The 26,769-nt window shown below is 33.6% G+C and overlaps 2 protein-coding genes across 3 annotated transcripts in view; one reads left to right on the forward strand and one right to left on the reverse strand.

Annotated features, from left to right (window-relative positions):
* LOC136035033 (SLIT-ROBO Rho GTPase-activating protein 1-like) overlaps positions 1 to 26,769 on the reverse strand; it is a 239,328-nt gene that overhangs the window by 198,012 nt on the left and 14,547 nt on the right. Inside the window, exon 2 of one of the 2 annotated variants that reach the window (XM_065716632.1) lies at positions 5,669 to 5,794. The gene's annotated coding sequence lies outside the window, so the exon portion shown is untranslated. Of the gene's footprint in view, positions 1 to 5,668; positions 6,019 to 26,769 lie in introns of those variants that run through there. The other variant, XM_065716633.1, reaches the window with a different exon arrangement.
* LOC136035035 (GATA zinc finger domain-containing protein 14-like) lies at positions 157 to 25,417 on the forward strand. The gene is made up of 5 exons (XM_065716635.1): positions 157 to 176; positions 6,952 to 8,428; positions 11,949 to 12,358; positions 21,451 to 21,597; positions 25,202 to 25,417. Exons 2-5 carry the CDS (start codon positions 6,961 to 6,963, stop codon positions 25,346 to 25,348), a joined length of 2,172 nt encoding a protein of 723 aa, XP_065572707.1. The 5' UTR covers positions 157 to 176; positions 6,952 to 6,960; the 3' UTR covers positions 25,349 to 25,417.

The raw sequence follows: 26,769 nt of genomic DNA on the forward strand, positions 1-26,769 counted from the left end.
TTACTCCGCGAACTTGAATAATTTAACTTGTTTTTTTTTTTTTTCACAATTTACGATGTTTTTATTTGGATTCGATTGGGCGCAGACTATAAATAGGTGTGAAGTAGCCTAGTAATATATCTTCAAAGAATTGGTATTGAAACTACCGGAAATCCGTGTCTTTGTCGAAATTTTATGTAAGGTATAGGATTATTGAAAAGGCCACTTTAACCCCCTCCTATTAAAAAAAGAAAAAAAACATAGCAATTTTTAGCCACAGCAACCAAAAAAACAGGCCAGAATCTTTTACCAGCAACTTTAATTATGCACTGTTTCCCCTCCTCTTGCAGGTTTTGTAAAATTATGTAATTAAAGTCAAGAACTACCTATCAAAGAGGTTACAGCCTTATTTGCCGAATTTATTACATAATTATAAAGTCCCAGGCCTTGTCCCTTCCTGTAATTTTTGCATAAGTCTGTGCCTGAGGTCAAGATTTGCAGATAAAACAAGTCATTTTGCCGAATATAGGTCACTACATTTGCTGTTCCTTTTGTTTGTTGTTGAATTGGTAAATATGTAGGCCACAATTGAATTGGGAAATATATAGCCTATAGAAGATTCATAAACCCTGGGTGATTACTGACATCATTTAACATGCTATGTCTATAAGGGCTAGTGAATCATTTTTAGGAAGGGTCAAACATGTAAAAATGTCTTTAGCCTGGATATAACGAAAAATGGGTAAATATACAGTTTTTCACATAATTTAGCTAGGATGAAATAAGCCATATTACTTGATGCCTTTTATATACTCTTTCGTAATTCAACAATAGCTTCTGGGGGAAATTATATTCTATATTCTGATAAAAGGATTAAAACACCCCAGAGTAAGTAACCAAAATTTTGAAAATATGTTAAAAAAAACTAACAAGTCAAAAAAAAAATGGCATTTTTAGATGATTCATGAATGGTAATTTTTATTTTCGTCAGTCTGAATAGTAAACTGTTATTATGAAAACGAATTTGCAGATGTTTTCAAAAAGAACCTAAAACCCCTCAAAAATTCCATCAGTTTTACTTTGATGTCATTTTTGAGGGGTTTTAGGCTTTTTTTAAAATTAGGCTAGATTTAAGTGACTTTAAGAGCTCAACATGTAATTTCCTTCAGAAGCGATTACTGGATTATGAAAAAGCATAAAAATGCATCAAACAAGGTATTCACGTTTATCCTAGCTAAATTATATGGAAAAACTACATATTTACCAAAAAATATATATACTTATATGGAGCTTTTCACACTTCAGGGGGAGTATAAATGAGCCCCAAAATTTCCCACTTAGTCTAAAGGGGGGGGGGGGGTATAAATTGATGGTAATATATGAGGAAGACGGAACTTTTTTTCAAATCTAGGGAGCAATTTGTTGTTTTTTTTTTCAATTTTTAATGAAACTACCAAAAAAGTATTTTTCAAAATCAAGGGGGGAGGTAAGAAAAATGGGGGGCGGCAAGTTTCACGTCTCTGATTGTCACCCCTGGGAGTGTTTTAGGCTGGCTCTATCCTAATTTAATTTTTTATCTTTCCTTAAAGTACAAAAGTGATGCATCAAGTATACCAAATTGTAGGCTATTAATGACATTGTTCACCTGTAAAACTGTATTAACTTCAAACACTAACAATTTAATACAAATTATTTCTGGTCTTGTCTTGCTTAGCTTAAAATCTACTTATTTGCGCTATCATTTTTGTTCCTACATTTGTTTAATATTGTTTATATGTATTGTTAAGAATAAAGGGGTTGCTATAAAACAAAGTTACTAAATTTTGTCATAACCAAACACAAGATTACAAAAAGGAATTATCTTTTACTTGTCTCCAATAAGTAGTTTACATAGGCCTGAAAATAACAATGGAAAATCATTACAATGAATTCTCAATGTATTTTATAAAGTATTTATTATATTTTGCATGTTTCTTTCTGTTCTGTTTATATAGTGTTATAAAAAATGGTAGGAGTTTGTTTAATGGGATAATGAATTAAAAATAGAACACAAAACAATTAGTAGATTTTATCTAAATCTTAGGAAAATATAGTTGAACTTAAATAAACATTGAGTTTTTGAAGAGGAGGAGGTCAGTAGACGTAAGCCCCTCCCGCCTGTATGCGTTTCTTCTATAATGTAATCATGAAAACGGATAGTTCGTTATACCACTTGAAAGTGTAATAAAATATATTGTTTTTATGCAGACAGCGGTCATTGCAAGAAACCTAACAGATAAAGAAAATAAAAAGAAGAGAGAAAAGGGCGCTAAGCAAACTTCCAACGAAGGAGTATTATGTTCAGGTACTGAAAACCAGGAGCGTAATTAGCTATGTGGCAGGGGGACAACCACCCTTCTAGCCCTTGCCCCTCCCCCCCAGCTCAAACTTAGTTTCTTCAAAAACCTTGTCAAAACTAAGATAAGCCTGCATATTTCGAGTATGAACAGAAACAGGCCAGTTATCTTTGTTATATCTTTACCTTTATGGTACTATATGGCCTATTTTTCAGTTCTCACTGCCATTTTCACTTGATTTTGGAAAATTAGCTCCAACTTTGCCCCACCCCCCAAGATTTTGACGAAATTACGCCACTGTTGAAAACTATTAAACAGATAAATGTATTATTCCTCAAATGGAAGGATGAGGCATCATCAATTTCTTAAATTATTTCCTGTAGATTTTGATAAGTGGTTGATGTGAAAAAAAGAAGAAGAAATAATATAGTTAATTTGACAAAACTGAAAATATACCCTTTAATTCTAACCCATTTCTTCTGGGCAAAATTCTAAATGGGTTGCTTTTCTGTACCTTGGAGGTAGGTAGGTGAGGTAGGTGAAAAGTGCTTAGGATTGGACCCGGAGCCTTAGTTGTGTCCGAGGAAGATGTTTTAATCATTGCCCTCCCATTTTTATTCACTCCCTCTTGTTAAGGCTTAGGAGAATACATGGAAGGCAGTAGATTAGATGATCGACACACAGAAGACTTGTTTGGGTTTGAATATACTTTTCTTTCACTCTAGTTTGAAGGGTCTATTCCAATAATTTAGGTTGGAATTTATGTCATATTGGGATCTTAAAAAAATATAGGACATCTTTGAAAAAAAATCTTTAAAGGCTTTTAGATCATGGTCTAGTAGTGGTATCAGGATTATTGCTGCTGCTAACCTTGAATTCAGGGTTAACCTGAGATTCAAGTTCACTGCTGCTTAGCAGTGAATCTCATTTGTGCTATAGATCTATTTCTGAAGCTTGTTTTTATAACATGATATAAGTATTGTTTATGGCTGCCAAAGGTCAGCGTAGTTTAGAGGGCAAATGTGCCTAGGTAAATGCTCCAGAAGTCTTTTCTAGGGCATGATTTAGGCACTGGGTCAATTCTAAAGGTTTCAGTAACCTAAAGCCACTACATTTTAAAGCTTTCAAAAACACTCATAAACTATGGTTTTACCATACCCGACAATGATACCAATGGGGGAGGGGGGCATCTGACCTCGTCTAGATTTAAAAATACACATTATCTTCTGTGTCTTTATTATAAAATTGGAGCAAAATTGAACCTGTCCCCCACCTATATTCTCGTTAACTGGCGCCATTGATCTTTGATAAAAAAAGGAAGTGCTAGTTTCTTATTTCAATTAACTTATAGGGTCTCAAGTTTTGAAATTCTCTTAAGGGGATGGGCAAGGGGGCTCCAAAGTTTCAAATAATCTTATAAAATATTATTTATTCTCGTCAACTGGCGCCATTGATCTTTGATAAAAAAAGGAAGTGGTAGTTTATTTCAATTAACTTTTAGGGTCTCAAGTTTTGAAATTCTCTTAAGGGGATGGGCAAGGGGGCTCCAAAGTTTCAAATAATCTTATAAAATATTAAGTATCTGGGTTTTACATAAAAATAAACAATAATGTGCCAAAAATAAGTTTTCAAGAAATGAGTCAGACAATAGGCAAATGAAAGTAGTCATGGATTTTAAACCAAATTTACGTGTTAAATTTTGCTTAAAGGCTCTATAGCTGGTTTCATTTTTGATATATTCATTAAGCTTATAGCTCTTCATAAAAAATAATTAGGATAAAAATACTTACATAATTTATAACAGTAGATAACCCCCCCCCTCCCAAAGAGAAGGGATACCATTTATATTTTACTGCAACTTCAATTATTCTCCGTCTCCCTTGCCCTTTCCTCTTGGCAGTTAAACAATATATAAAAACTCTGAAGTTGTGCAATATTTGAAAACAGGTCCTTTAACAGGTCCGTTAAATATGGGTCTTTTACTTGCTTCCGACTTTGCAGAGGAGGGCATGTCGGCAATCATTTTTTAACAAGATCTTGGTGCTCCTTTGTAAAACTAAAAATGCAAAAAAGCATAGTTTTTTAGCATATGGAAAATATTGGCTTTGCCCTTTTCTGCCAGAACTTTTTTCTCATATCATTGTCCTGACTTAGAAATTTTGTTCATTTGTCTTCTTGTCCATTTTGTAAATTGTAGTGATACGTGTTTTTACCGAATCGAAAGGTATTTCAGCTTTCCAAAGAAAGTATATATATATATATATATATATATATATATATATATATATATATATATATATATATATATAACTTATTTACACTAGTATCAACATTGAAAAAACAATAAAAACATGGCTGGAATGATTTAGTATGTTTCTTATCGTCAGCGACTAGTTATTGCATCATTTCTGTTGTATGTATATATTTTATTTAACTGAATTCATAATTTGCTTAGGTTAGAAAAACATGTTCATCTTTTTACTAATACTTCTGTGGGTGACCCTCAAATTCTATTTACTTCATTGGAATTATTATATTAGAACCTAATTATTGAGTGAGGTTTGTCTAACAAGAATGAATTTATTCTTATGCTTTCCTAATTTAAAAGATACCATAGTCTTAATAGCAACTTTCGGGGGAGGGGGCCACATTAAGGATTTAAAGCCCCTTTTTCTTTTGGGGATGTTATTAAGACTAGGGTATCTTTTAAATTAGATTTATATTTATTGACGACATGACTGCCTGTCCATGGACTATTCTTTATGGTTGATTGTGTATGGCTATGCTGTTTGACCTATGTGATTGTATGGATGAGTAGGGTTAAGGCCTCATTCAAGTGCTGGTGTATATTAATCACTAATTTAGGAAAACAGTCTTCCTTTTCTCCTTCTGTTTTTTTTTTTTTTTTTATGTGTTTTTGCTGTTGCATTGGTGATTTCTCTTTTCATAATAGATCCAAATACTGCAAAATTTAACAATATTTTGGAAAAAATGTTACACCTGTAGTGCGTAATTGAACTTCTGTCTATCTTTATCCTCCCTACAAATTTACCCCTCCCCTCATATAAAACCTATTATGAAAATATTTAATTCTAGGTAAACTTTAATATTAGGTAAAAATCATTGTAGCCTGCTAAATCTCATTGTGAATTGTCACTTAACCTACCATATGCATTTTCGGGTGAGTTTGGGGTTCAAAGCGAAAAAGCAACATCCTAATTAGAAATATAATAAATCGTATTTAACTTTACAACCATGTGGTAAAATACAAGAGATTTGAAAGATTTGTTACTTCATTACTTATTCTATCCTCAGCAAACGTCCTGTTTTCTGAAAATTAAAAATCCACTTACTTTGGGAGTGTTAAGTGTGTCATTGCTTGATGAATTGTATCAGGGGCGTTAATTCCAATGCGGAAGGCTGGGTAGTTGCCCTTAAGGTTCTCATAGTCCAGAAATATTTGACTGACATTCGAAAACCTAATAAAATTTTATTAGTTAATTAGCTATAGAGACAATATATAAAAGTAAATAATTTCTGAGGGGCTAAGCATGACAAAATAAAAAAAAACAACAAAAGAAGAAAAAACGAGGATATTCACACCCAGTGAAAATGAAAATGCAATTCAAATGTTTCGGACGAGATCTCCGCTCCCCAGTTCAAAAATAAAAAAAAGACCGTAAAAACACTAAAATAAACAGAAACTAAAGCGTAAGAAACACCACTAAAATAAAGGTAAGACCCTTTCCAAGCAACAGTGAAATAGTAACATTTGGATTGGATTCCATTTTCATTTTCACTGGGTGAAAATATCCTAATTTTTTTATCTGAATATATAAAAGATTTTAAATCATTCAAGGATTTCTGAGTTGGCATGATTTGAGAACTAAATGGTTGTAAGCCCTTCACTGCCCTTCCCCTTTCTTACTGCTGATTTCTTAGCACTAAGATTTAGTAAGGTTTACCTTGTTTGGACAGTGCCCCGTACAATGACACCAACTTGAATGACTTCTTTGTATTGCTTTTAAATTTTATTTTGGAATTAATAAAGGGTACAGTGAAAGAGTACGATAAGGTCATTTGTCCGACCTGTCATTTTGTCCATTTCTCAGCTTGGTTCTTTACCAAGTTATGACTGCCATCTTCACTAAACCTGTAAATGTATATACTAATTCACATAATTATTATTATATTTATTAACTATCAATCTATTATTATAATATTATTAACAATTTATTAAAAAAATTACCCCTTCAAGATCTAATTTTGTCCACATATTTTTGTTTGTCCTCTTTCACAGTTCCAAGCATAAACACTTTTTATGATTATATTTGTGGATGTGATTATATTATTTTTTATGCTATGTGTTTTGCTAATACAACTCATTGGGATTAATTCTACACGTTTCAATATTTGGTATTTCCCCCACTTTGGGCTTATAGTAGAAAATGAATTTGTGCCCTCCAAGTCCCAAATTTGTTTTCGAGTGCACACCAATGAATGGCATCCTTCTTTTAGAGCTAAATACACTCACATACATTTTTATTATGTTTTCGAAGATTTGCATATAAATATGGAAGATAAAGTACATTCATGATTTTTATATTTAAAGAAAGATTTAATATTATTCTTCTAGAAATCTAAAATGTCAGAGATTGGTGCTATAAATGAAGCTGATGCCATATATTGCCAAGTCACTACTGAGGTTGGTACCAGCTCAACTAAGCGAAAGAGAGATGGCCCTCCTCAACCTTTCATAAAAAAAGCTAGGCCATCAGTGTCACCACTTGTAGTGGTCAAGGAAAATGAATGTCCCAGGTCAGATTATTTAGAAACATCAGGATTTGCTGCACTATCTAAAAACGATAGTGAAACGACAACTAGGGAAAAACATAATGAATGTGAAGAAAATAGGGCCCTTCATAATGGTCGGCATGAAAACAGTAAGCTGCATAAAATTACTTGTGTCATGACAAATTGTGAAAAAGGTACTGAAAGTGATGAAAACAGTTCATTGCATAACGTTGTAATTGAAAACGGTGTAGAGCATAATAGTGGAAATGACAAACTGCAGAAAAGCAACAGCAAAAGGATAAATTGTGAAAAAGATAATGAAAGCAAAGAAATTAGCGCACTCCAGAGTGACCTAAATAAAGACAGTGCTCTGCATTATAGTGAAAATGGCACATTGTCTAAAAACGAAGGCACAATCGCAATTGGTGAGAAAGATATAGGAGAAAATGGCGTATTGCACAATGATCAAAATGAGATCAGTGCACAGCACATATATGGAGATACGAAACGTGAAAAATATAACGAAAGTGAAAAACACATTGTACTGCACAATGATAAAAATAAAAACTGTGTACTGCATAATGGTGAAAATAGTACACTTAAAAACGATAGCAAGATGATAAATAGGACTAAATATAATGAAAGTGTAGAAAATGGTGCATCCTGTAACGAGGGGAAAAAAATTGGTGTAATTCATGATTGTGGAAACAGTACAATGCTTAAAATTAATAGTGAAGTGATAAATGGTGACAATGGTAATGAAAGTTTAAAAAATGAACAAGAACAAAAAAATAAGCAGAAACAAAGTCATAACAGCGAATCCTGGGTGTTAGAGAAATCTGACACAGCAGTTAATTTGATTGATGAGAAGCATGAGACAAATGCTGAGCCAAATACATCTAGAATCGATGGCAGTGATTCAAGCTCAGTGAAACCCGATGGAAGTATGGTAACATCAGGCGCCAAACATGACACAACTAGAACTAAAGAAAAGAATAATGACGCTAAAACAACATCTTCTCGTCAAAAAAGTCAATCCCCAAGTAAATTCACATTCATTCCAAATCATAGAAAATCCCCAGAAGAACCAAGGAACAATACCGAAATCGTTAGGAAATCTAATAGAACACCAAAAATGAGTCAAATTATGAAAGAGCATGAGGAAGGCAAGAAATACTTTATGATGTCTGAAACTGAGCCGGCTGGGTTGCCAGTTAGTGCGGGTAGTGAGTCAGAAACAGTAACAAGATCCGCTAGGGTAAATGCGGGACTATCAAAGGGTAATAGGAATAAGACTTCCAGACCCAATAAAGGAAAAGGTGAGCTTTGTCAATTTGTGATGCTTTTTTAATATTTTTAAAATGAATATGTTACCAAACTTAAAATGGCTACCCACTTAAGACGTGAGCCCAAAACCTTTCTCGCAGCTGTAGGGCATGGCACAAGATTAAAGAGTAGATTAAATCCACTTACTCCGTTAACCCAATTGATTCTACTAGATTAAAGAATCTTGATTATCGATTTTGCATAAAAGTAAGTCTTTTTTTAGACGATTGAAGTGCAAGATATCGAACTACAAGTAAACATAGCCTAACAACTTTGCTAATTATTATATAGAAATATTGTTGATTGCCATTTGATACATAGTATAATTTATTACCAAAGATGGTTTATAGGTTAGTTTTATGTATAGGACAGAAAAAAAGTCATTCGGTTCCATATGCAAAGATAATTAAAAGTATAATAATCACTTAAAAATCATACTATTATTAAGTAATAAGAATAAATGGTAGTAGTAGTAATCACTACCATTGTAATTGCGTCGCAGCCACCTACTGCCATCATACCCTTTGGTACATAGTACCTAATGTACTATTAGGGTTTTGTGGGTTCATCACTGAAATTTATGCTTATTTATCATCAATTGGTTTCAGTAGCTCCAATTTACGGAAATATAGGGAGTTGATTTTTTTTTTCAGTGAAAATACAAAAAAAAACTTTGATTACATAGCTTTTGATTACAAAAGGTATTTCTCCAACAAAGGCTCTTTACCAAGTCTTGGGTACAGGGGGGACTACTCGCGGGGGATGGAAATATTTCACCCTGTCCCCTTCAATATATGTGACTCGTTGGTTTGTAAGCATAGCTAATAGCTTTGGAATTTCAAAATGTTGGTACCACTGAGAGTAAGTGGTATTATTTAAGTTATATATATATGTAAACAAAAAAACAAAACAAGTTTTAATGGTCCTTAATCGAAATACAGTCAATTCTAAAAAAGCCTACATGTTGAACCTATTTCGACTCGTGATCATTTAAAGAATGATAAAAGTTCAACCATTAAAAATTCCTTGAAGTAAACAAATTAATCGCCATAGTTAATTTAGTCTCAATGCGAAATTTGAGGAAATTTAGCTTTAAAGAAGGTATCCAACTCATTAAATAAACTGTAATTTGACAAGAAAATATGCAAAATACGTCCAAATATGCAAAACTACTTCTACGACGATTACTCCTTCCTAGACATCTGCTGCTCCAGCCACTACCACTAGGAGGATCACTAGCCCAATTTTCTGGGAGGGGGAGGGGGAAGGGGTAATAGGTTTTTTTCGACTTGGTGGTCAGTTTTACCGAGTGTTTCAAGAACTAACCTAATATCAGATTATTTCATAACGGTTAGCCACACGCTGTTGTGATGTATCTGTAGAATTAATTACTGACATAGTGAAGCCGCTCTGGGCAGTGCTGGAAAGCAAACCCCAGGATACTGCCAAAAAAGGTGGAATGTTACTGATTTTGTCGTTTGTTAATAGCTCGACAAAAACCAATAGAAGAAAAGAAAAAAATATATAAAATTAATTAAGAAACCAAAACTCGGGTAACTTTCTGCAAGTGGAAAAGAAACAACGAAAAAGCAAAGCAGATATTTCGGCAAGGACTTTCGCCAAGTCGCCCTCGGCGCTCAGAAAAAAGGAAGGAAAAAAAAAGTTATATGCGTATAGAACAATAAACTCACTTTTCGTAAATCGTATTAAGACATATAAATTCTTATTTCTCATTTTATTCAGTCATTCAGTTGGTTTGCCATAATTGTTTATGACAACTCACCTGGGAAAGGCTAAAGGAATCGAGTTGAATAGTGGAGGAGAGGGCGCAAGGTCAAGTTGATTTTAAATTTTGTCTTAAGAGGTGGCACAGCTAAATATCTTGAGAGGGTATGGAGTTGAAACTTTATGTACTATTAGAAATAGGAAGTGGGAAGGGTGAGGAATAGTGTATTAAAATGGTGGCCGGCGTTTAACCCCCCTGGAAAATACCCCTCCCAGTGTAAAATGCCCCCGGTAAATGCACCCCGGAAAATACTCTCACGTAGAAAATAAGGCTTTCCAAATTTGAGAATTCTATCTGAGTTTTGTTTTTTATTTTCCGCAGGGGTGAAGGAATTTGGGTACTTGTGTGACGCTGTATAAAACTCGAGAACAAACCGGTTTCTTCGTTAGTTTCTTTCAGCTTAGCGTGAGACAAGACCAAGACAAGTGACAGAATAGATAGAAAATATATAATTTGGGCTATATATTTGCACATAAGGGGGGGGGGAGGGTAAAGCATTTGAACAGTTTGAAGCCAGAAAATAATTCTTACTTCATAATATGCAGAATTATTGTACCTTACACATTTTGCATGAATACCCGCTATAATTTACCCCCCCCCCTAATGTGCAAATATATAGTTCAAATTTGTTTCTAAAGTACCGAAGAAACTGGTTTGTTCTCGAGTTTTACATATCGTAAACTTGAGTGAGTGGCGTATAATCCCCAAGTACCATAATTTTACATGGAGAGAGAGCCAGATTTCCCGGTATTATTTAAAAAAGATCAAAAATTAAACTAAAAAAGAAAGTTTTTTTTTCAACTGAAACTAACGAGCAACATCAACACTTAAGACGAACAAAAGTTATTACGTATATGAAAGGAGTTGTCTCTTCCACAAGACCTTGTTCTTTACGCTAAAGTTTTGACTTTTTGTCCTAATTCTTTAAGAATAATTCCCGAAACACAATGGCCGTTTTATTAGAGTAATAAGCTTTGTTTTAAAATTCAATAAAAAAAAATTTAACTTAAATTAAGTAATTTGCCCAATATTTACATTTAGGATTTAATATTGGGTAAGGAGGATATGTTTGATCCTGGGTGTGTCCAAAGAGCCTAAGGGAATTAAGGTGAAACTTCACTGACTGTTGAGGGAGATGTTGAACCAAATCAAGATGCTACGGGACATTAAAGGGCGTATCTTAGGAATGGCCAAGGGTGTTAACATGAAACATCCAGGGACAGCACTATTACTACTACTACTACTGCTTCAACCATAACTGCGACTGCTTGTGACTGAAACTACTTGGGATAGCAACTGTTTTACGACAACTTGCAACTGAGACTACTTGCGGCTGTTACTAATTGTGATTATGACCGCGACTGTTTTCGGCTACGACTACTTCCAACCTTGACTAGCTACTACTGTGACCACTTGGAACTGCGTCTACTTGCGACTGCATTTATGACTATTTGCGTCTCCAATTGCAACTATTTGCGACTTTGACCGTGACCACTTGCGACCACTTCTAAGATTGCAACCGTGATTGTGATTGTTACAAATACTACTTGTAGCGGTTTTTGTTTGTTTTTACCTTGACGTGATTATTCATTTGAAGTTGTACCCGTTTTAGGATTTATTTATTCATCTGTATCATCATCTCTGATCTTTATGATTAATGTGATCACTTATTTCAGAAAGTTCTTTAAAAATTAATTTAAATCAAAAGCAATAAACCGATTTTGCAGGCCGACGAAAAAAGGGAAAGATCAGTGAAGCAAAAGGCGAACCAAACTTGAGTATTGACCCCCGATTTGGCGGAAAAGTCAACATAGCGTCATCTAATAAATCTAAGACTGAAAAACAAATAGAATTAAAAGGGCCAAAAATAAAAATTACTGGTTGCCCAAGCTTACCCAAGACAATAAAGTTTCTAGACCAAGAAGAAGAAAACAGAGAGAAGAGAGTGGCAAAAGTTATAAAAGACCAACAGCGCTTCTATAAACCAACTGTTTTTCTAACCGAGGACAAAAACTTGGTTGACAAATCTTGGATTTGCTTATTTTGCAAAAAACGATCTCATGAGCAAGGTCTAGGAGATTTGTTAGGCCCTTATTTCGTGACTACAACTGAAGAAGAGGAAGTTTCACAGAACACAGTAAGTTTTCTTTGCATTAGTTGATTAGCTGTCGCGAAAATAATTCGCAATCGAACAAAAGCAATCATAGTCTATAGTAAACAGTATAATTATAATAAATAAAGAGTTAGAAAATAAAAAAAATTGACGAAAAAAAAACAGACAATTTCATTGCGTTAATATGTACTGGAGAAATTCATGGGGAGATAAGATCCAGGTAATGATGAAATGATCTTGGTGTTAGTTAAAACGAATTGGTTTGTTTAAAAGCCAAAGCGACGAAAACGTTTTGAATGCACACTTCTGAGCAGATACTATGCAGCTGACCCCCTAAGAAGATGACAAACCCTCGTCTAACTTGCAAAGGCAGGCTTCGAATCGAAAGTGAGGTGCATATATTTTTTTTTCTTTATTTTGTGTGTGTGTGTGTAATAATTGTGTTTGTGGAATCAACACGACAACTTCAACTTTTTTTTTATTCAACTTAAAAAATACAAAAACAATATTATGCCCCAACAGAGAGCAGAGATCGTCAGGCTGGGACAATGCAAAAACATAGAAGAAAAATCAACATCTCATCATAATAATGATTTCAAAATTTAACACGGAAAAAAACAAACAAAATGGAAAAAAACTCATAAAAGAGAAGTGACAAGGATAAGTAAATAAATAAACATTGGGCAGGAGGGGCGTGGGAGGCCATCCCAAACACAGGGACACAAAAACAAAACACACAAAGAAGAAGATCAAATAATTTAACTTTCCATCATCAATGGTGAATAATCAAAATTTTAGCAAACAATCTTTAATATTTGCTTTTTTAAATTTAGCTGATATTTTTGGGATGGATCAAACAGAATTTTATCATTCAGCTTATAATTGTTAACAATGAAGGGTATTTGGTATCTAATCGAAAACCTTGACCTTTCAGAACTTACAAAAGGAATCCGGTACATCCCAGACCTCCGATAATCCGAACGAGGAAGTAAAATTAACAGAGATTTATCATAGAAATAATCTTTAGAATTTTCAATTTGAAAATGCCATATGGAAGTATTTAATACTCGTATATCATTTAAATCTAGCAAATTTAAGAAAAGGAATAACATTTTAGTTTCCGAAACATTTTCAAGTTTTGAAGGTCGATGTAAAAAATTTCCAAGGATTCTTATTGCCCTATTCTGTAGTACCTGTAAGGGTTTTATATGCTTCCAAAATGTATATAAGATATAATTGAGCAGCAACTCAAATAAGAAGAAATTAGAGAGTGGTAAATTATTTTTAAAATGGTAAAAGGAAAAACATTCTTTACACGATACATCGACCCAATATTTTGAGCAAGTTTTAATCTTAAAGACTCAATATGATTATGAAATGACAAAAGGGGATCAAGAAAAACTCCCAAATAACGATATGATTGGATCCTAAAAATTGCTTGATCAACAACCTGAAGCTCCTGACAAGAAATCTCTCCGAGTGGCACGTTTTGAACGACCAAAAACCATAAAATTGGTTTTTGTAAAATTCGGTACTAGATTATTGGAAACAAACCATCGATTAACTGAGGTAACCCTTATAGTCAGATTTTTGATCGATGTCGGTGGATCTCTAGCTTTAACTGTTATAGATGTATCATGTGCAAATAGAATTGCATGGCTAATATTCTCATGTAAACCTCGTGGATGATCATTAGTATAAATCAAAAATAAAAGTGGACCTAATACTGAGCCTTGGAGGACACCAATATCAATAAGACTTTTTAAATTAGTCATTTTTCCATCGACATCTACTGTGATTTTGCGTCCGCGCAGGTATGATTTAATAGTTTGTAATCCTTTCTCTCTTATGCCAGAATTTATCATTTTGTCAAGAAGAATTTCATGATTTAAAGTGTCAACTGCTTTTTTTATATCATTGAAAACAGTAGCCACACGGAAATCATCATCTAACCGATCATTTATTTCTAATAAAATAGCTGCAACTGCGTGTTCTGTCGAACGGTTTGCCCTAAATCCAAATTGATATTTTGTAAATAAATTTATTTTATCTAGATAGCTAGAAATCCTTTCTTTTAAAGTTTATTCAAACACTTCAGATAATGGTGGTAAATTTGCAATGGGACGATAATTACTCACATCAGATTTATCACCTTGTTTATACAACGGAATTACTCGGACAATTTTCCATCTACTAGGAAATATATCTGAATTGATACTCAAATTGAAAATGTGGATAAGTGGTTCAAAAATAACTCCGGCAAAACTCTTTAACAAATTTGTTGATAGTTCATCATGTCCCACTGAATTATGGTTTTTTATATTTTGGTAATCTTTTGGAATTCTGCAAAACTAACAGGGGCCAGAAATATACTCGTACATTCATTGGGGGGTAAATATTCTTTATGTGACCTGTAAGGGGACAAATCTATTCCTGCTGAAACAATTGATTGACCAACACCAGCAAATAATCACTAAAGATATTAGCAACATCTTGGGGGTCCTCTAGCTTCTACACCATTTATATTAATTAATACTTTAGGATGTGATAACTTTTCAAATCAAATTAATTAATTAAATTAAATTAAATTAATTCCTTAATTAAATTCCAAGTTTTTCGGGGATAATCAGAATTTTTGAATGAATTTTCATAATCCACTCTTCCATTTTCTCTAAGAATCCTTACTAACAGATTCTTGCAGTTTTTAAAACGTACTATATTTATATCAGTGGGATAATTCATTATAATTTTATATAAACGATTTTTTTTCATTAATAGACCTCAAAAGCGTACATTATAAAAGTTATCTAATGATTGATTTGGATCTATTCCATCAATTGCTGAACTCCACCCTACGTGACCGAGTTCTTCTTTTAATCTTAACAAAAATTTTTTCCCCAAAGTCTCTTCGCTTTGTTGACTTCTTTTCATTATACGGGGAATATAGCGAAAAATCAGCCATAAGCATGCAATGATCAGATGAATCATCAGGAATCACATATGTACTAACAGCACTTTCAGGTGAAAAAAATTTATCAATTAATGAATATGACGTATCAGTTATCCTGAATAGTACAAGACATACATGATATAATCCATGAGGTAGCGGACATTATAAAAACTTCAAAGTGTTACTATCCAGTATATTCTGATTAGCAGAAACAAGGTTCATAAAGTCAATATTAAAATCTCCCATAACTAGATAAGAAGTATTAAGACTAGCTAATTTATCCAAGAATTTTTCAAAACAGCTCCTAAATTCTACCTGACTAGCTGACGGACTACGGTAAATAACTGCAATTAGAATCTTCCCACTATTTGGAAAAAAACACATTCAACAACACAAGATTCAAATAACATTTCAATATTCATTATTCATTGGCAAAAAACCTAGTCTTGCACGGACTGGTATGCAATTTTTAATTAAAACACCAAGACCACCTTTCTTTTGCATACTCCTCCCAACATGAAACAACTGATAACCGTCAACATGAATACTTTCATTTGAAAACTCATCTAAAAAAGTTTCGCATAAACCGAATATGTCCGTATTAGATGTCGATAGAAAAGTGTCAATCGCATCCCTTGCAATTTTCCAGCCCCGGTAATTCATAAACAATATCCTCCTTGTTCTAGAATCTTCCTTTGCCAATCCATTCAAAAACAAGTACTGATTTTTTGGTATATCTAATATGCTGCTATTGTCTTCATTATCACTAGCTACAATATTTTGGAAAACTGAATGAAACAAAAGGGAATCTCGCTGAATTGTCTTTTAACCTTGATGATGGAATTCCGTCATTTTCTTTATCCATTATCAAATATTACCACCATGTCAAGAATAACCACACCACGACCCATGTGCCCAACAAACAAAAATAAAAGGTAACACAAACAGAAAAAGCTGAGAAAAGAAAAGAGAAATATCTTCATTCTAAGACAAATCCTTTCAATATTCTACCGCTATTCATAAAGACCTATATGTGCTTCAAAACAAGCAGTAATTTTTTTTTTAGATAAATAAGGAGAAAGACTAGTAATACATATATAGAACAACAAAAATTAGTGAGAAGATAAATAAAAAAAAACAACAAATAAATACGATACAAAACATGATTAAACGTTTCCTACTTTTATAGTTTAAAACATACTAACATATCTTGCTACAAAATTAAATAAAAAAAACAGGTTTTTTAACAGAAAGTAAGGAGCGACATTAAACATTAAAACGAACAGAAATTACTTCGTATATGAAAGGACTGCTTCGTATATGGGGCTGCTTCCTCATCAACACCCCGCTCGTTACGCTAAAGTTAGACTCTTTCTCTTAACTCTACTTTTTAAAACAGTAAAAGACTTTACGTAAAGAGCGGGGCGTTGATGAGGAAGCAGCCCCTTTCATATACGAGGTGATTTCTGTTCGTTTTGAGTTTTAGTGTCGCTCCTTACTTTCCGTAAATTTTTTTTTTTATTTAATTTCTATACGTTTTTGAATCAATGGATGTTTTGATTTTGGCTCTCCTCAGATGAATAATTAAAACGAAATTTGCATATTTATTTTTTTGGCTAAATGGCTTTCTCATAGTTTTGATCGAATCATTTTGAGAAAAAAGGAGTGGGAGAGGAGGTCTAGTTGCCCTCCGATTTTTTGGTTACTTAAAAAGGCAACTAGGACTTTTAATTTTTTACGAATGTTTTTATTAGTAAAAGATATACGTAACTCAAAAATTAGCTTACGTAGCGAACTTCCGTATTCTCATGTTTTTATTACGCATATGAGGGGGCTCACCCCCTCGTCAGTACCTTGCTCTTTGCACTAAAGCTTAAATTTTGTTCCAATTTCTTAAGAATGACCCCTGAATCACAAAAGCCGTAGAATAAATAGTTGAAATTACTAAAAATACTTTAGCGTAAAGAGCGAGGTACTAGGAGGAGGTGAGCCCATCATATACGTAATAATTTCTGTTCGTTTTAAGTTTTAATGCTGCTCCTTATTTTCAGTTGAAAAAACTTTTTCATATTTATTTTTTCATTTATTTTAAATAATGCTAGAAAAAATCCTGCGCTCCCTTCATGGAAATTTTCTTCCCCCATGGCAAATTACTCCAAGGAAAGTTCCCCCAACATATTCCCCTATTCTCAACCCCCCCCCCAACCCAAAAATCCCCCTGAAAACACTGGTCAAAGTTTGTAACTTGTAGCCCCTCCCATGGGGACTGTGGGGGAGTAAGTCGTTCCCAAAGACATAGTTATAAGGTTCTTCGACTACTCTGAATAAAATAACTATCTCAGAATTTTGATCCAGCGACTTTGGGAAAATAATTAGCGTGGGAGGGGGCCTAGGGGGCCTAGTTGGCCTCCAATTTTTTTGGTCACTTAAAAAGAGAACTAAAACTTTTCATTTCCGTTAGAATGAGCCCTCTCGCAAGATTCTAGGACCACTGGGTCAATACGATCATCCCTGGAAAAAAAAAAAACAAAAAAAAAAACAAGCAAACGCATCCGTGATCTGCCTTCTGGCAAAAATAAAAAATTCCACATTTTTGTAGATAGGAGCTTGAAACTTCTACAGTAAGGTTCTCTGATACGCTGAATCTGATGGTGTGATTTTCGTTAAGATTCTATGACTTTTAGGGGCTGTTTCCCCCTATTTTCTAAAATAAGGCAAATTTTCTCAGGCTCGTAACTTTCGATGGGTATAACTAAACTTGATGAAACTTATATATTTAAAAGCAGCATTAAAATGCGACTCTTTTGATGTAGCTATTGGAACCAAAATTCCATTTTTCGGAGTTTTGGTTACTATTGAGCCGGGTCGCTCCTTATTACAGTTCGTTACCACGAACTGTTTGAAAAGCCTCTATTTAAGGGAAATTGTTTGAACGAATATGAGGGGGAGAGGGTGGGATTTAGTTCCCTAAATGTAAATTCTAAAGCCTACTGCGTCATTGGCTCTTTACTGTAAAGGAACTATATTACAAATATTTTCTTTTGTACTTATTACAACATAGAAAACAAAAATTAAAGTGAAATAAAATCGTGAACTGATGAGCTTTCAGCAATCAATATCATTTTATATAAATATTTTCAGTTTGAATTATTGTAGATTTATTTTGTTGATCTTATTTTTAATATTTATTTTTGTTATTCATGACCTATTGAGGTTCGGGTGTTCTAATATGTCATATCTGATCATATAATAACAATCTTATTATTATTATTATTATTGCGTATGAGAATTGTGTGCTATTAAGGTATTCTGTGTCTTCTTATGCGTGTTTTTGCTGTTGCTATCGTTATTGCTGTGTTATTGTTATGTAACGGTATCACTATTGTTAAGTATGTTTCTAATATGTCCGTAAGCGTTTGTTTGATTGTTTTTCTTTGTTTATGCCATGACTCAAAGAGGCTTTTGTAGCAATATCTATCTATCTATCTATTGCCTTTACCTTTCTATGAAAAACTTCTTTTTTGAAATGTTTTTTAATTAATTTCTGTTCGTTTTTGATCGCCAAAGTTTCAAAATTTTCAACAGTCCTCATTTAAAATTTTTGGTTGGATTCAATTAGGGAAAAAGGAGTAAAAAAGGGGGCTGGGAGCATTGTGATATGATTATGGACTACTTTGAACAAGATGACTATCTCAAGATTTTGATCGAATGCATTTGATGAAAAGAGGACGTGGAGGGGGCTAGTTGCCCTCTGATCACTTTCAACTCTTAAAAAGTAACTATAACTTTTAATCTTCAATCAAATGAGTCTCCCCAAAAGCTTATAAGTCCACCCCTTCCATAAATACCTTATACGCTCCTGGGGTATAGCTTAAAAATCATTGCCCCCAGGCTCTGAAAACTATGTCAACCCCGAAGGCATTGTTATATGATCTTCGAACTATTTTGGACAAAATGGCTATCTCAAAGTTTAGATCGGATGCATTTGGGAAAAGAGGCTGTAAGTGGGTGACTAGTTACCCTCTGATCATTTTTTCCTCTTAAAAAGGGAACTAGAAGTTTAAATTTCTAATCAAACGAGCCTCCTCCAAAATTTATACGACCATCCCTTGCATAAAAACCTTATATGTTCTCGGAGCATAACTGGCAATCCTTACCTCTGGGCTCTGGGGGGCTGTTTAAACCCTGGAGACACTCTTGTAATTTTGTTTTACTATTTTCAACAAAGTTGCTATCTCAACATTTCATATCAGATGCATTTGGGGAAAATACGGTGTGGAGGAGGGGGGCTATTTGCCTTGCAATCACTTTTGAGTCTTAAAAAGGAACCAGAACTTTCAATTTTCAATCAAATGACCCTCTTCCAAAGTTTATATGGTCATCCCTTTCATAAGAACCTCATATGCCCCCGGGGCATAACTTACTACCCTTGCCCCGGGCTCTAGGGGGGTTGGATCGACCCAGGAGTTTTTATAAAAGAGGGTGTGGGGGGCTAGTTGCCATCCGATCACTTGCCTCTTACAAAGGGCACTAGAACTTCCAATTTCCAATTGAATGAGCATCCTTTAAAGTTTATGCTACCGCTCCTTCCATATGAAGTGCCTCTGGGAAAAATTAAAACATTGAAGCCTTATCAGCTATAGTCAGGACATGTTTCATCAATAGGCTAAAAGCCCGAATTGGAACCTGATTTCATAGATTTCGTTCAGCTTGTTGTCTATTAGAACCGTCCACACGCGCAGTGGCGTAGTTAATTGCCACAAGGTATTGAACGTAATTAATATGCATTTAAGGTTTTGAATAAAATGAATGAATAAATGAATGATTAAATGAAATTAATATGAATGAATAAAACTGAAAAAGTAAAGTTCTTTTTATAATAAATAAAATTGAATAATTAGAGTTTGAATAGGGTAATATGTATTGTCATTTCAATGCTGTAATAACTGGAAAAGAGAATATTTGTAATATAATTTGCTCTCAGTGAAGCGCCAATGACGCAGTAGGCTTTAGATTTTAAAGTTAAGAAAGGAGGCAGTAGCTAAATTCTTGTTTGTAGTAGAACTAAATTTATCGTGAACGGTCTTGTGAAGAAATAAGGTTAAACTAAATATTTGATTTATAATTATATCAACCGCTGAAAAGCCCCTCAGTTCGAAATTTGATTTTACTGTAATTTCATTTTTCATTTTCAATGTTTTTATAAGTACGTAAGAAAATGTTTGTAATAAACCGCCATTTTCAGTAAACCGTCAATGACGCAGTAAGTTCTAAACTTTTACAGTTAGGGAAGGAGGCAGTACCCATTTTCTTCTTTGAATTGATTTTTGTTCGTTTTCATCGTGATTCGCATATTTAATTGAGGCATTATTCGTTTTAAGGTTCATTTAATCATTTATATTAGTACATGTTGTATGTTTGTTTGCTATGATTCTTCATTTAGTTTCTGTTCGTTTTGAGTTTCATTTATGCTACAATAGTAAAATATTTGTGTTCGTTTTAAGCTTGATTTGCTTATTCAATTTAAGCTGTACTTGGTTTAAGATTTATTTATTCATTTATATTGATACAACAAAAGAATAAAAACAAAAGCAATATGAAACCAGAAGAATGGAACAACAAGAACGATGCAAGAAGAGATAAGAAAACTAGACACAACATGTTTTTAAAATGAAGACCAAAAACAATTGACCCCCCTCCCGCACAAAAAAGGAAACAAAATGTATTTAAGCTACTCCAACCAAATCTTGGTAATAAGAATCCAGCCTAACACAGGTTAGATTTTAATTACTTTTAGTTTTAATGACGAACAGTTCCAATTTTCACCTTCTCTTCTTCGCTTGATTAGTCGCAATCCCTTTTTTCTTATTGTTTTATTTTTATGTTCTGATTTTTATGATTTTATATGTTCTTTTCTTGTTTTTGTCGGCATTGAACATACCTCTTTATATATATATATATATATATATATATATATATATATATATATATATATATATATATATATATATATATATTGAAATATACATAGGCATGTATTCATACGAGTTTGTGTAATTATATAAGTTATTCCGATCCTTATTTGATTATAATCTTCTTCTTCAACTGTACATGCTATTTTTGTCACAGCCGAAATTTTACTGATATTTTTCTGTTATGTTTCCAGAGGAGACAGGCAGATAGTAAATCTATAGATGAGGATGAGTTAGAAACCTGGTTTCATGAAAGATGTCTCTACTGGGCCCCAAATATCTATATGCTGGCTGGAAAGATTGTTGGAATTCAACTTGTTATCAAAGAACTACAAAATTCTGTATGTATCATTTTGAATATGTTGTATCATGCCAAATTTATATTCGTGCAAAGACACTCAAACGATTTGCACAGAAGAAGCAACTTAAAAACTTCTAAAACTTCTGAACAGTACACTATTTCATAAACAACCTTTCTTATTAATTTAATCTTGATCAATATCTGTATAACGCAAATTTATTTCCCTCCATCAACTTGAACTATGGAACGACATGAAGCTTATAATAGTATAATCTGAAAGTCGAAATTTGGCAGGTTGATATGATGGGATGTGGAGGTGATGTGCGAATTCATATATAGAAGCTTAAATATTTCATATTTGTGGAAAAACAACTCCACGAAACATAAGTTTTTTTTTACACATTTTGGGGAAAAAAATGCCTCTTAATATCCATATTGAACTTAAGCTTAGATACAGTTGTGTAGTCCAAAAGTAGTCTTTGTCGAAATTGGGCAAGTTAAATAGGAAAGGCTTCTATTAATGCCATGTATGAATTCATAGATATGGCAGCATAAATGTTTAATATTTGCAGACAAAATATTCTTATCTAGAGCTATGTCACTCCACAAAGCAACTTTTTTTGTTTTTCTTACATATTTTGAAAAAAAACTAAAAGAATCTCTTTAATTTTTTGATCAAGTAGATGCGCTTTGACATAATCCATACTCCAAAAATTGCAAATATTTGAAAGGTATGGAAAACAAGCTTAGACTATAGAACAATGTAGATCGATAAAATTTATGTCTCGATAATTTATTGTAGATACTAACGTAATTTCCGAAATTCAAAGTCATAGATCCCAGTTTTGTTTTTAATTGACGCTGACTTTCAAGAAGGAAAAGGTAATTACGAAATTATTCTAACGTTTAATGGTGAATAATATTACTAAAAAGCACATTGGTTTTAAACAAAAAATAAATTCTTTAATTCATCACATTAAATTATATTATTTTGTTAATTAATGAAAAATCTATTGTTACTAAAAATAACTAATGTCACTATGGCTCCCTCAAATCTCCAAGTCCAAATTCGTCAATTAAAATCCAGTAAAGCCCTGGGATCCAATGGGTTATAGCTTGAGCACTTCCTATTCGACATGACGCTCACGGACATGTTCCAACTGCCCTTTCTGTAAGCTTCGTATTTTGTATGTTGAAGAAAGGTAAAATCTCTAAGTTTTGCGAATAGATTTGCAACTGCACTGTCTGTTCTATTGTAGGTAAGCTTTTTGAAACACTGATTTTCCGAGAAATAACTGAAAAGCGCGACGTTGAAGACAACTCAGTTCAGTTTTCTTGAAGATTTAAGTACCCGGAATGAATCCACTAATTTTCGCCTATTTTAGGTCGTCAGCAGAAGTTGAAAAGGAATCTATATGTGTGCGAAATTGATATTTTCAAGCTGTTTGGCATCATCAGACTACATTTTTTCTGGTGACAAGTCAGACTAACCCTTTTCTCTGTGGTATGCTTTGGAATCGGTAGCTCTTTCTTACGGATGTGGATAGACAGTCGTCTTAGCCCCAGTATTCCCATTTGGAAACATGCAAAACAAGGTTCAGTCATCACTCCAGCTATATTCAATATAGCTGGACGAATCAAATTCTTCCCTACCTTCTTAAAAACCAACACTGATGATTAGCGCCTATGCTACACAGATACCATACTGTTTCTTTCGGATGATCTCCAAGAACTTCAAAAATCTGTCATCATGGTGTGATCAGGCCTCAATGAGATTGGCCATCAGGTCGCTTCAACGATAACAGAGTTTCTGGTTTTTCCCCTCTCAGTCTTTTCATGAAACAACGAGTGTTGGCCCCACAATCATTTCTAAATTTTCTTCATTAAAATACTTAGGTCTCCCGTTTTGCTCAACTATTACGGTTTCTAAACCACTTTTAACCCCAGCACTGAAAGAAAAGCCGAGAAATCTTATGGGTGACTGTTCATATAAGAAAGCCTAGTTTCCTTAGATGACCCTGTGTAGCCTCTACAATGCTCTCTTTACGCCACATATCGATTTCCTTGCCCCATTTTAGAACTTTATAACCCATTCAAGACCACTGTTAAATCGATATTTATTTTTCTGTTTCTGTTAGTTTTCAAACAGTTCGTGGTAACGAACTGTAGTGTAAGGAGCGACCCAGCTCAATAGTAACCGAAACTCTAAGAAATAGAATTTTGATAACAATAGCTACATCAAAAGAATTGCATTTTAATCCTGATTTTAAATATATAAGTATCATCAAGTTTGATCTTACCCATCAAAAGTTACGAGCCTGAGAAAATTTGCCTTAACAATCTACTATTTACAAAAATGTGGAATTTTGTATTTTTTGCCAGAAGGCGGATCACGGATGCGTGTTTATTTGTTTGTTTGTTTGTTTTCGCTTTTTTCCCCAGGGGTGATCGCTAAAGTTTAAATTCTAGAAAACGCTAAAGTTTTTACTGTTTTATGAAGTAGAGTTGAGAGAAAGAGTCAAACTTGAGTGTAAAGAGCAGGGCGTTGATGAGGAAGCAGCCCCTTTCATATATGAAGTAATTTCTGTCCGTTGTAAGTTTTAATGTCGCTCCTTACCTTCAGTTAAAAAAACTTATTTTTTATTTAATTCTATTTCATTAAGTGCCAATTTGGACTAGCTTTCCGTATACTACGAGTAGATACGGAGTTTTTGGGATCTCTTTGAAACTGGACGAGTCGGCAAATAGATTTCGCAAGTGTTGCGAAAGAATTGTGATTTTTCAAATAATTGTGTAGTGTAAGTAGTTGTGTGTTGTGTCCTTGTGAGTGGTCTTATTGTTAGTCTTTTCGCTTTTTCCCTTTGTTTTTTCACCTTGCGCCCCTCTTGATACATTTTGCTTCTACAGAAGGCTGAAATAAATCATTAATGTTATTGCTCTTATTTGTCGTTAATGTTATTTGTGAAAAATAAAATTCCTCGTACATAATGATAAAATTCAAAAGGAGAGGGTCAACAAAGGATTGTCCTTGTCGAGGGAGTCTGAATTTGTGGTAAATTGCTAAAGGAGTATGTGGAAGGAGGAATGTTTGCCAAATTAATCACGCAATCACATCACTATGTAAGAATGTACGTGATCAGCTGAACGTAAACTGATTTTTGATTTTTTACGAAAATATCCCTGATCAACCTGATCAACCAGATCAAAATATCCTGATCAACTGTAAACAAGACTATGCAGTTGCTCAATCAATAGCATGGTGGTATCAGTAATTGGTTGGATTTAGTTTGAATTACCTTTAATGAAATCATCATGATTAGTAAGGCGAGGAGTAGCGTAACGATGTAGTAGCAGGAAAGGGGCTGGTGTCAAATTAAACTCTTTGGCAATAATCCCAATGGTATATGTGTTTAATTTATGTTTAATAATTTAATCTGTTCAATCTACCCTCCTGTGGTAAAGGTAAAAAGGTTAATAAATCTAAGGTTTAGAAAGTAAATAGAAAGTAAGATAAAAATAGAAAGAAAATATAATAATATAGAAAAAAATAGAAAAAACAAATAGAAAGGTTTTCTATAAATAGAAACGATACAACTGCTCTTTTAATTCAAAGTTGAAAAAATTAGTCATCACTTGTTTTCTAGGCTTGTAACCACTGTCACATCGAAGGGGCCACGATTGCATGTTATAAAAGAGGCTGTGAGAATCGATCCCACTTCCCGTGTGCCATTGGCAAATGGCAGCTTATGGAACATTCGTACAGATGTTACTGTCCACGCCACCTCCTTTAGACTTATGATTTCCCGAAGTTGATTTGTATTATATGGTAATAATTGATATTCAATATATAAATAAGAGAATGTGATACTTATGTTTCGCCAGGACTTTCAAGTAGTTGACGAAGAACAAACAAAAGAGAAATCTCAATGAAGAACAAACAAATGGGACTACGGCCATTAGAAAGAATAGATAAAACACAAAACGACGCGGATAATTCGCCTCTATGAAAACGAGGCGTCTTCAATGCTGATGAAACAAAGATACAAGCTAAAACAAAAACCACAACCAAGGGATAAAAACAACCACTATTAATATCTACAATTTTCTCAACCGATTCGCATAGGTCACAGAAGCTAATAGAGTTACTTCTTCAGTTGCTTTGGTGTTCTCATCGAAGTAACTCTGTTAGCTTATGCGATCTGTGTGGATCGGTTGTGACAATTGTAGATATTAATTTTGGTTGTTTTTATTTCTTGGTTTTGGTTTTTCATTTGTTTTTAGGTTAGTTTTGTTACGAATTTAGTTTTGAATATTATTTTTTAAAAGAGGAAGCACCTAGCAATTTTAGGAAATCCTTAATTAAGGGTAATTATAATTATTGTTCCAATTCAATTATCGAAACAGATTTTTAAAAAATAGTGGTAACGCCACTATTTCTATCTCTTTGATAGCAAACCATTTTATGAAACTATTGAGAAAAACATAAGAACATAAGGTGTCAAGAACATAGTTTTTGACACTAAGATGTCTTTTTTTGTTAAACCAGTTAAACAAAAATTAATATTTACAATTGTCACAACCGATCCACACAGATCGCATAAGCTAACAGAGGTCGGATTGTCGATCAACGTCGACAAATCAAAAAGTATGTCCACATCTGGTTCCCCCCTAACTCTTCAATGCTCCGATAAATCTGTTGAACAGGTCCAAGAATTTAAATACTTAGGAAGCAGGATAGAAAATACTGGCGATGTAACATTTGAAATCAAGAGAAGGATTGGACAAGCATCAGGAAAAACAAAAGATGTTGATCAAACAGTTCGTGATAACGAATGGTAAAAGCAAGGAGTGACCCGGCTTAATGGTAACCGAAACTCTAAAAAACTGAATTTTGATACCAATAGATGCATCAAAAGAATTAATTCTTACGCTGATTTTAGATACATAAGTTTCATCAAGTTTAGTCTTACACATCAAAAGTTACGAGCCTAAGAATTTTTGCCTTATTTTCGAAAAAAGGAGAAACACAGTTATGAACTTTGCCCATTGTTTAAATGTAATATTGGTTATTGGTAAGCATACAGACGTTTTCTGGGGGATTTTCTCTGGTGGGGGTTAGGGGGATTTGGTTACGTTTGAGAATATTTCCATGGAGGATTTTTTCATGGGGGAAGAGAATTTCCATGAAGGGGGTGCTGCATTTCCCAGCATT

The sequence above is a fragment of the Artemia franciscana genome, chromosome 13 (assembly GCF_032884065.1).
Source record: "Artemia franciscana chromosome 13, ASM3288406v1, whole genome shotgun sequence".
NCBI lineage: Eukaryota > Metazoa > Arthropoda > Branchiopoda > Anostraca > Artemiidae > Artemia > Artemia franciscana.

Coding starts and splice junctions, on each gene's coding strand:
- LOC136035035 (XM_065716635.1), top strand. CDS start 6,961: ATGTCAGAGATTGGTGCTATAAATGAAGCTGATGCCATATATTGCCAA. Junction 8,429..11,948: donor CAGACCCAATAAAGGAAAAG/GTGAGCTTTGTC, acceptor CCGATTTTGCAG/GCCGACGAAAAAAGGGAAAG. Junction 21,598..25,201: donor TCAAAGAACTACAAAATTCT/GTATGTATCATT, acceptor CTTGTTTTCTAG/GCTTGTAACCACTGTCACAT.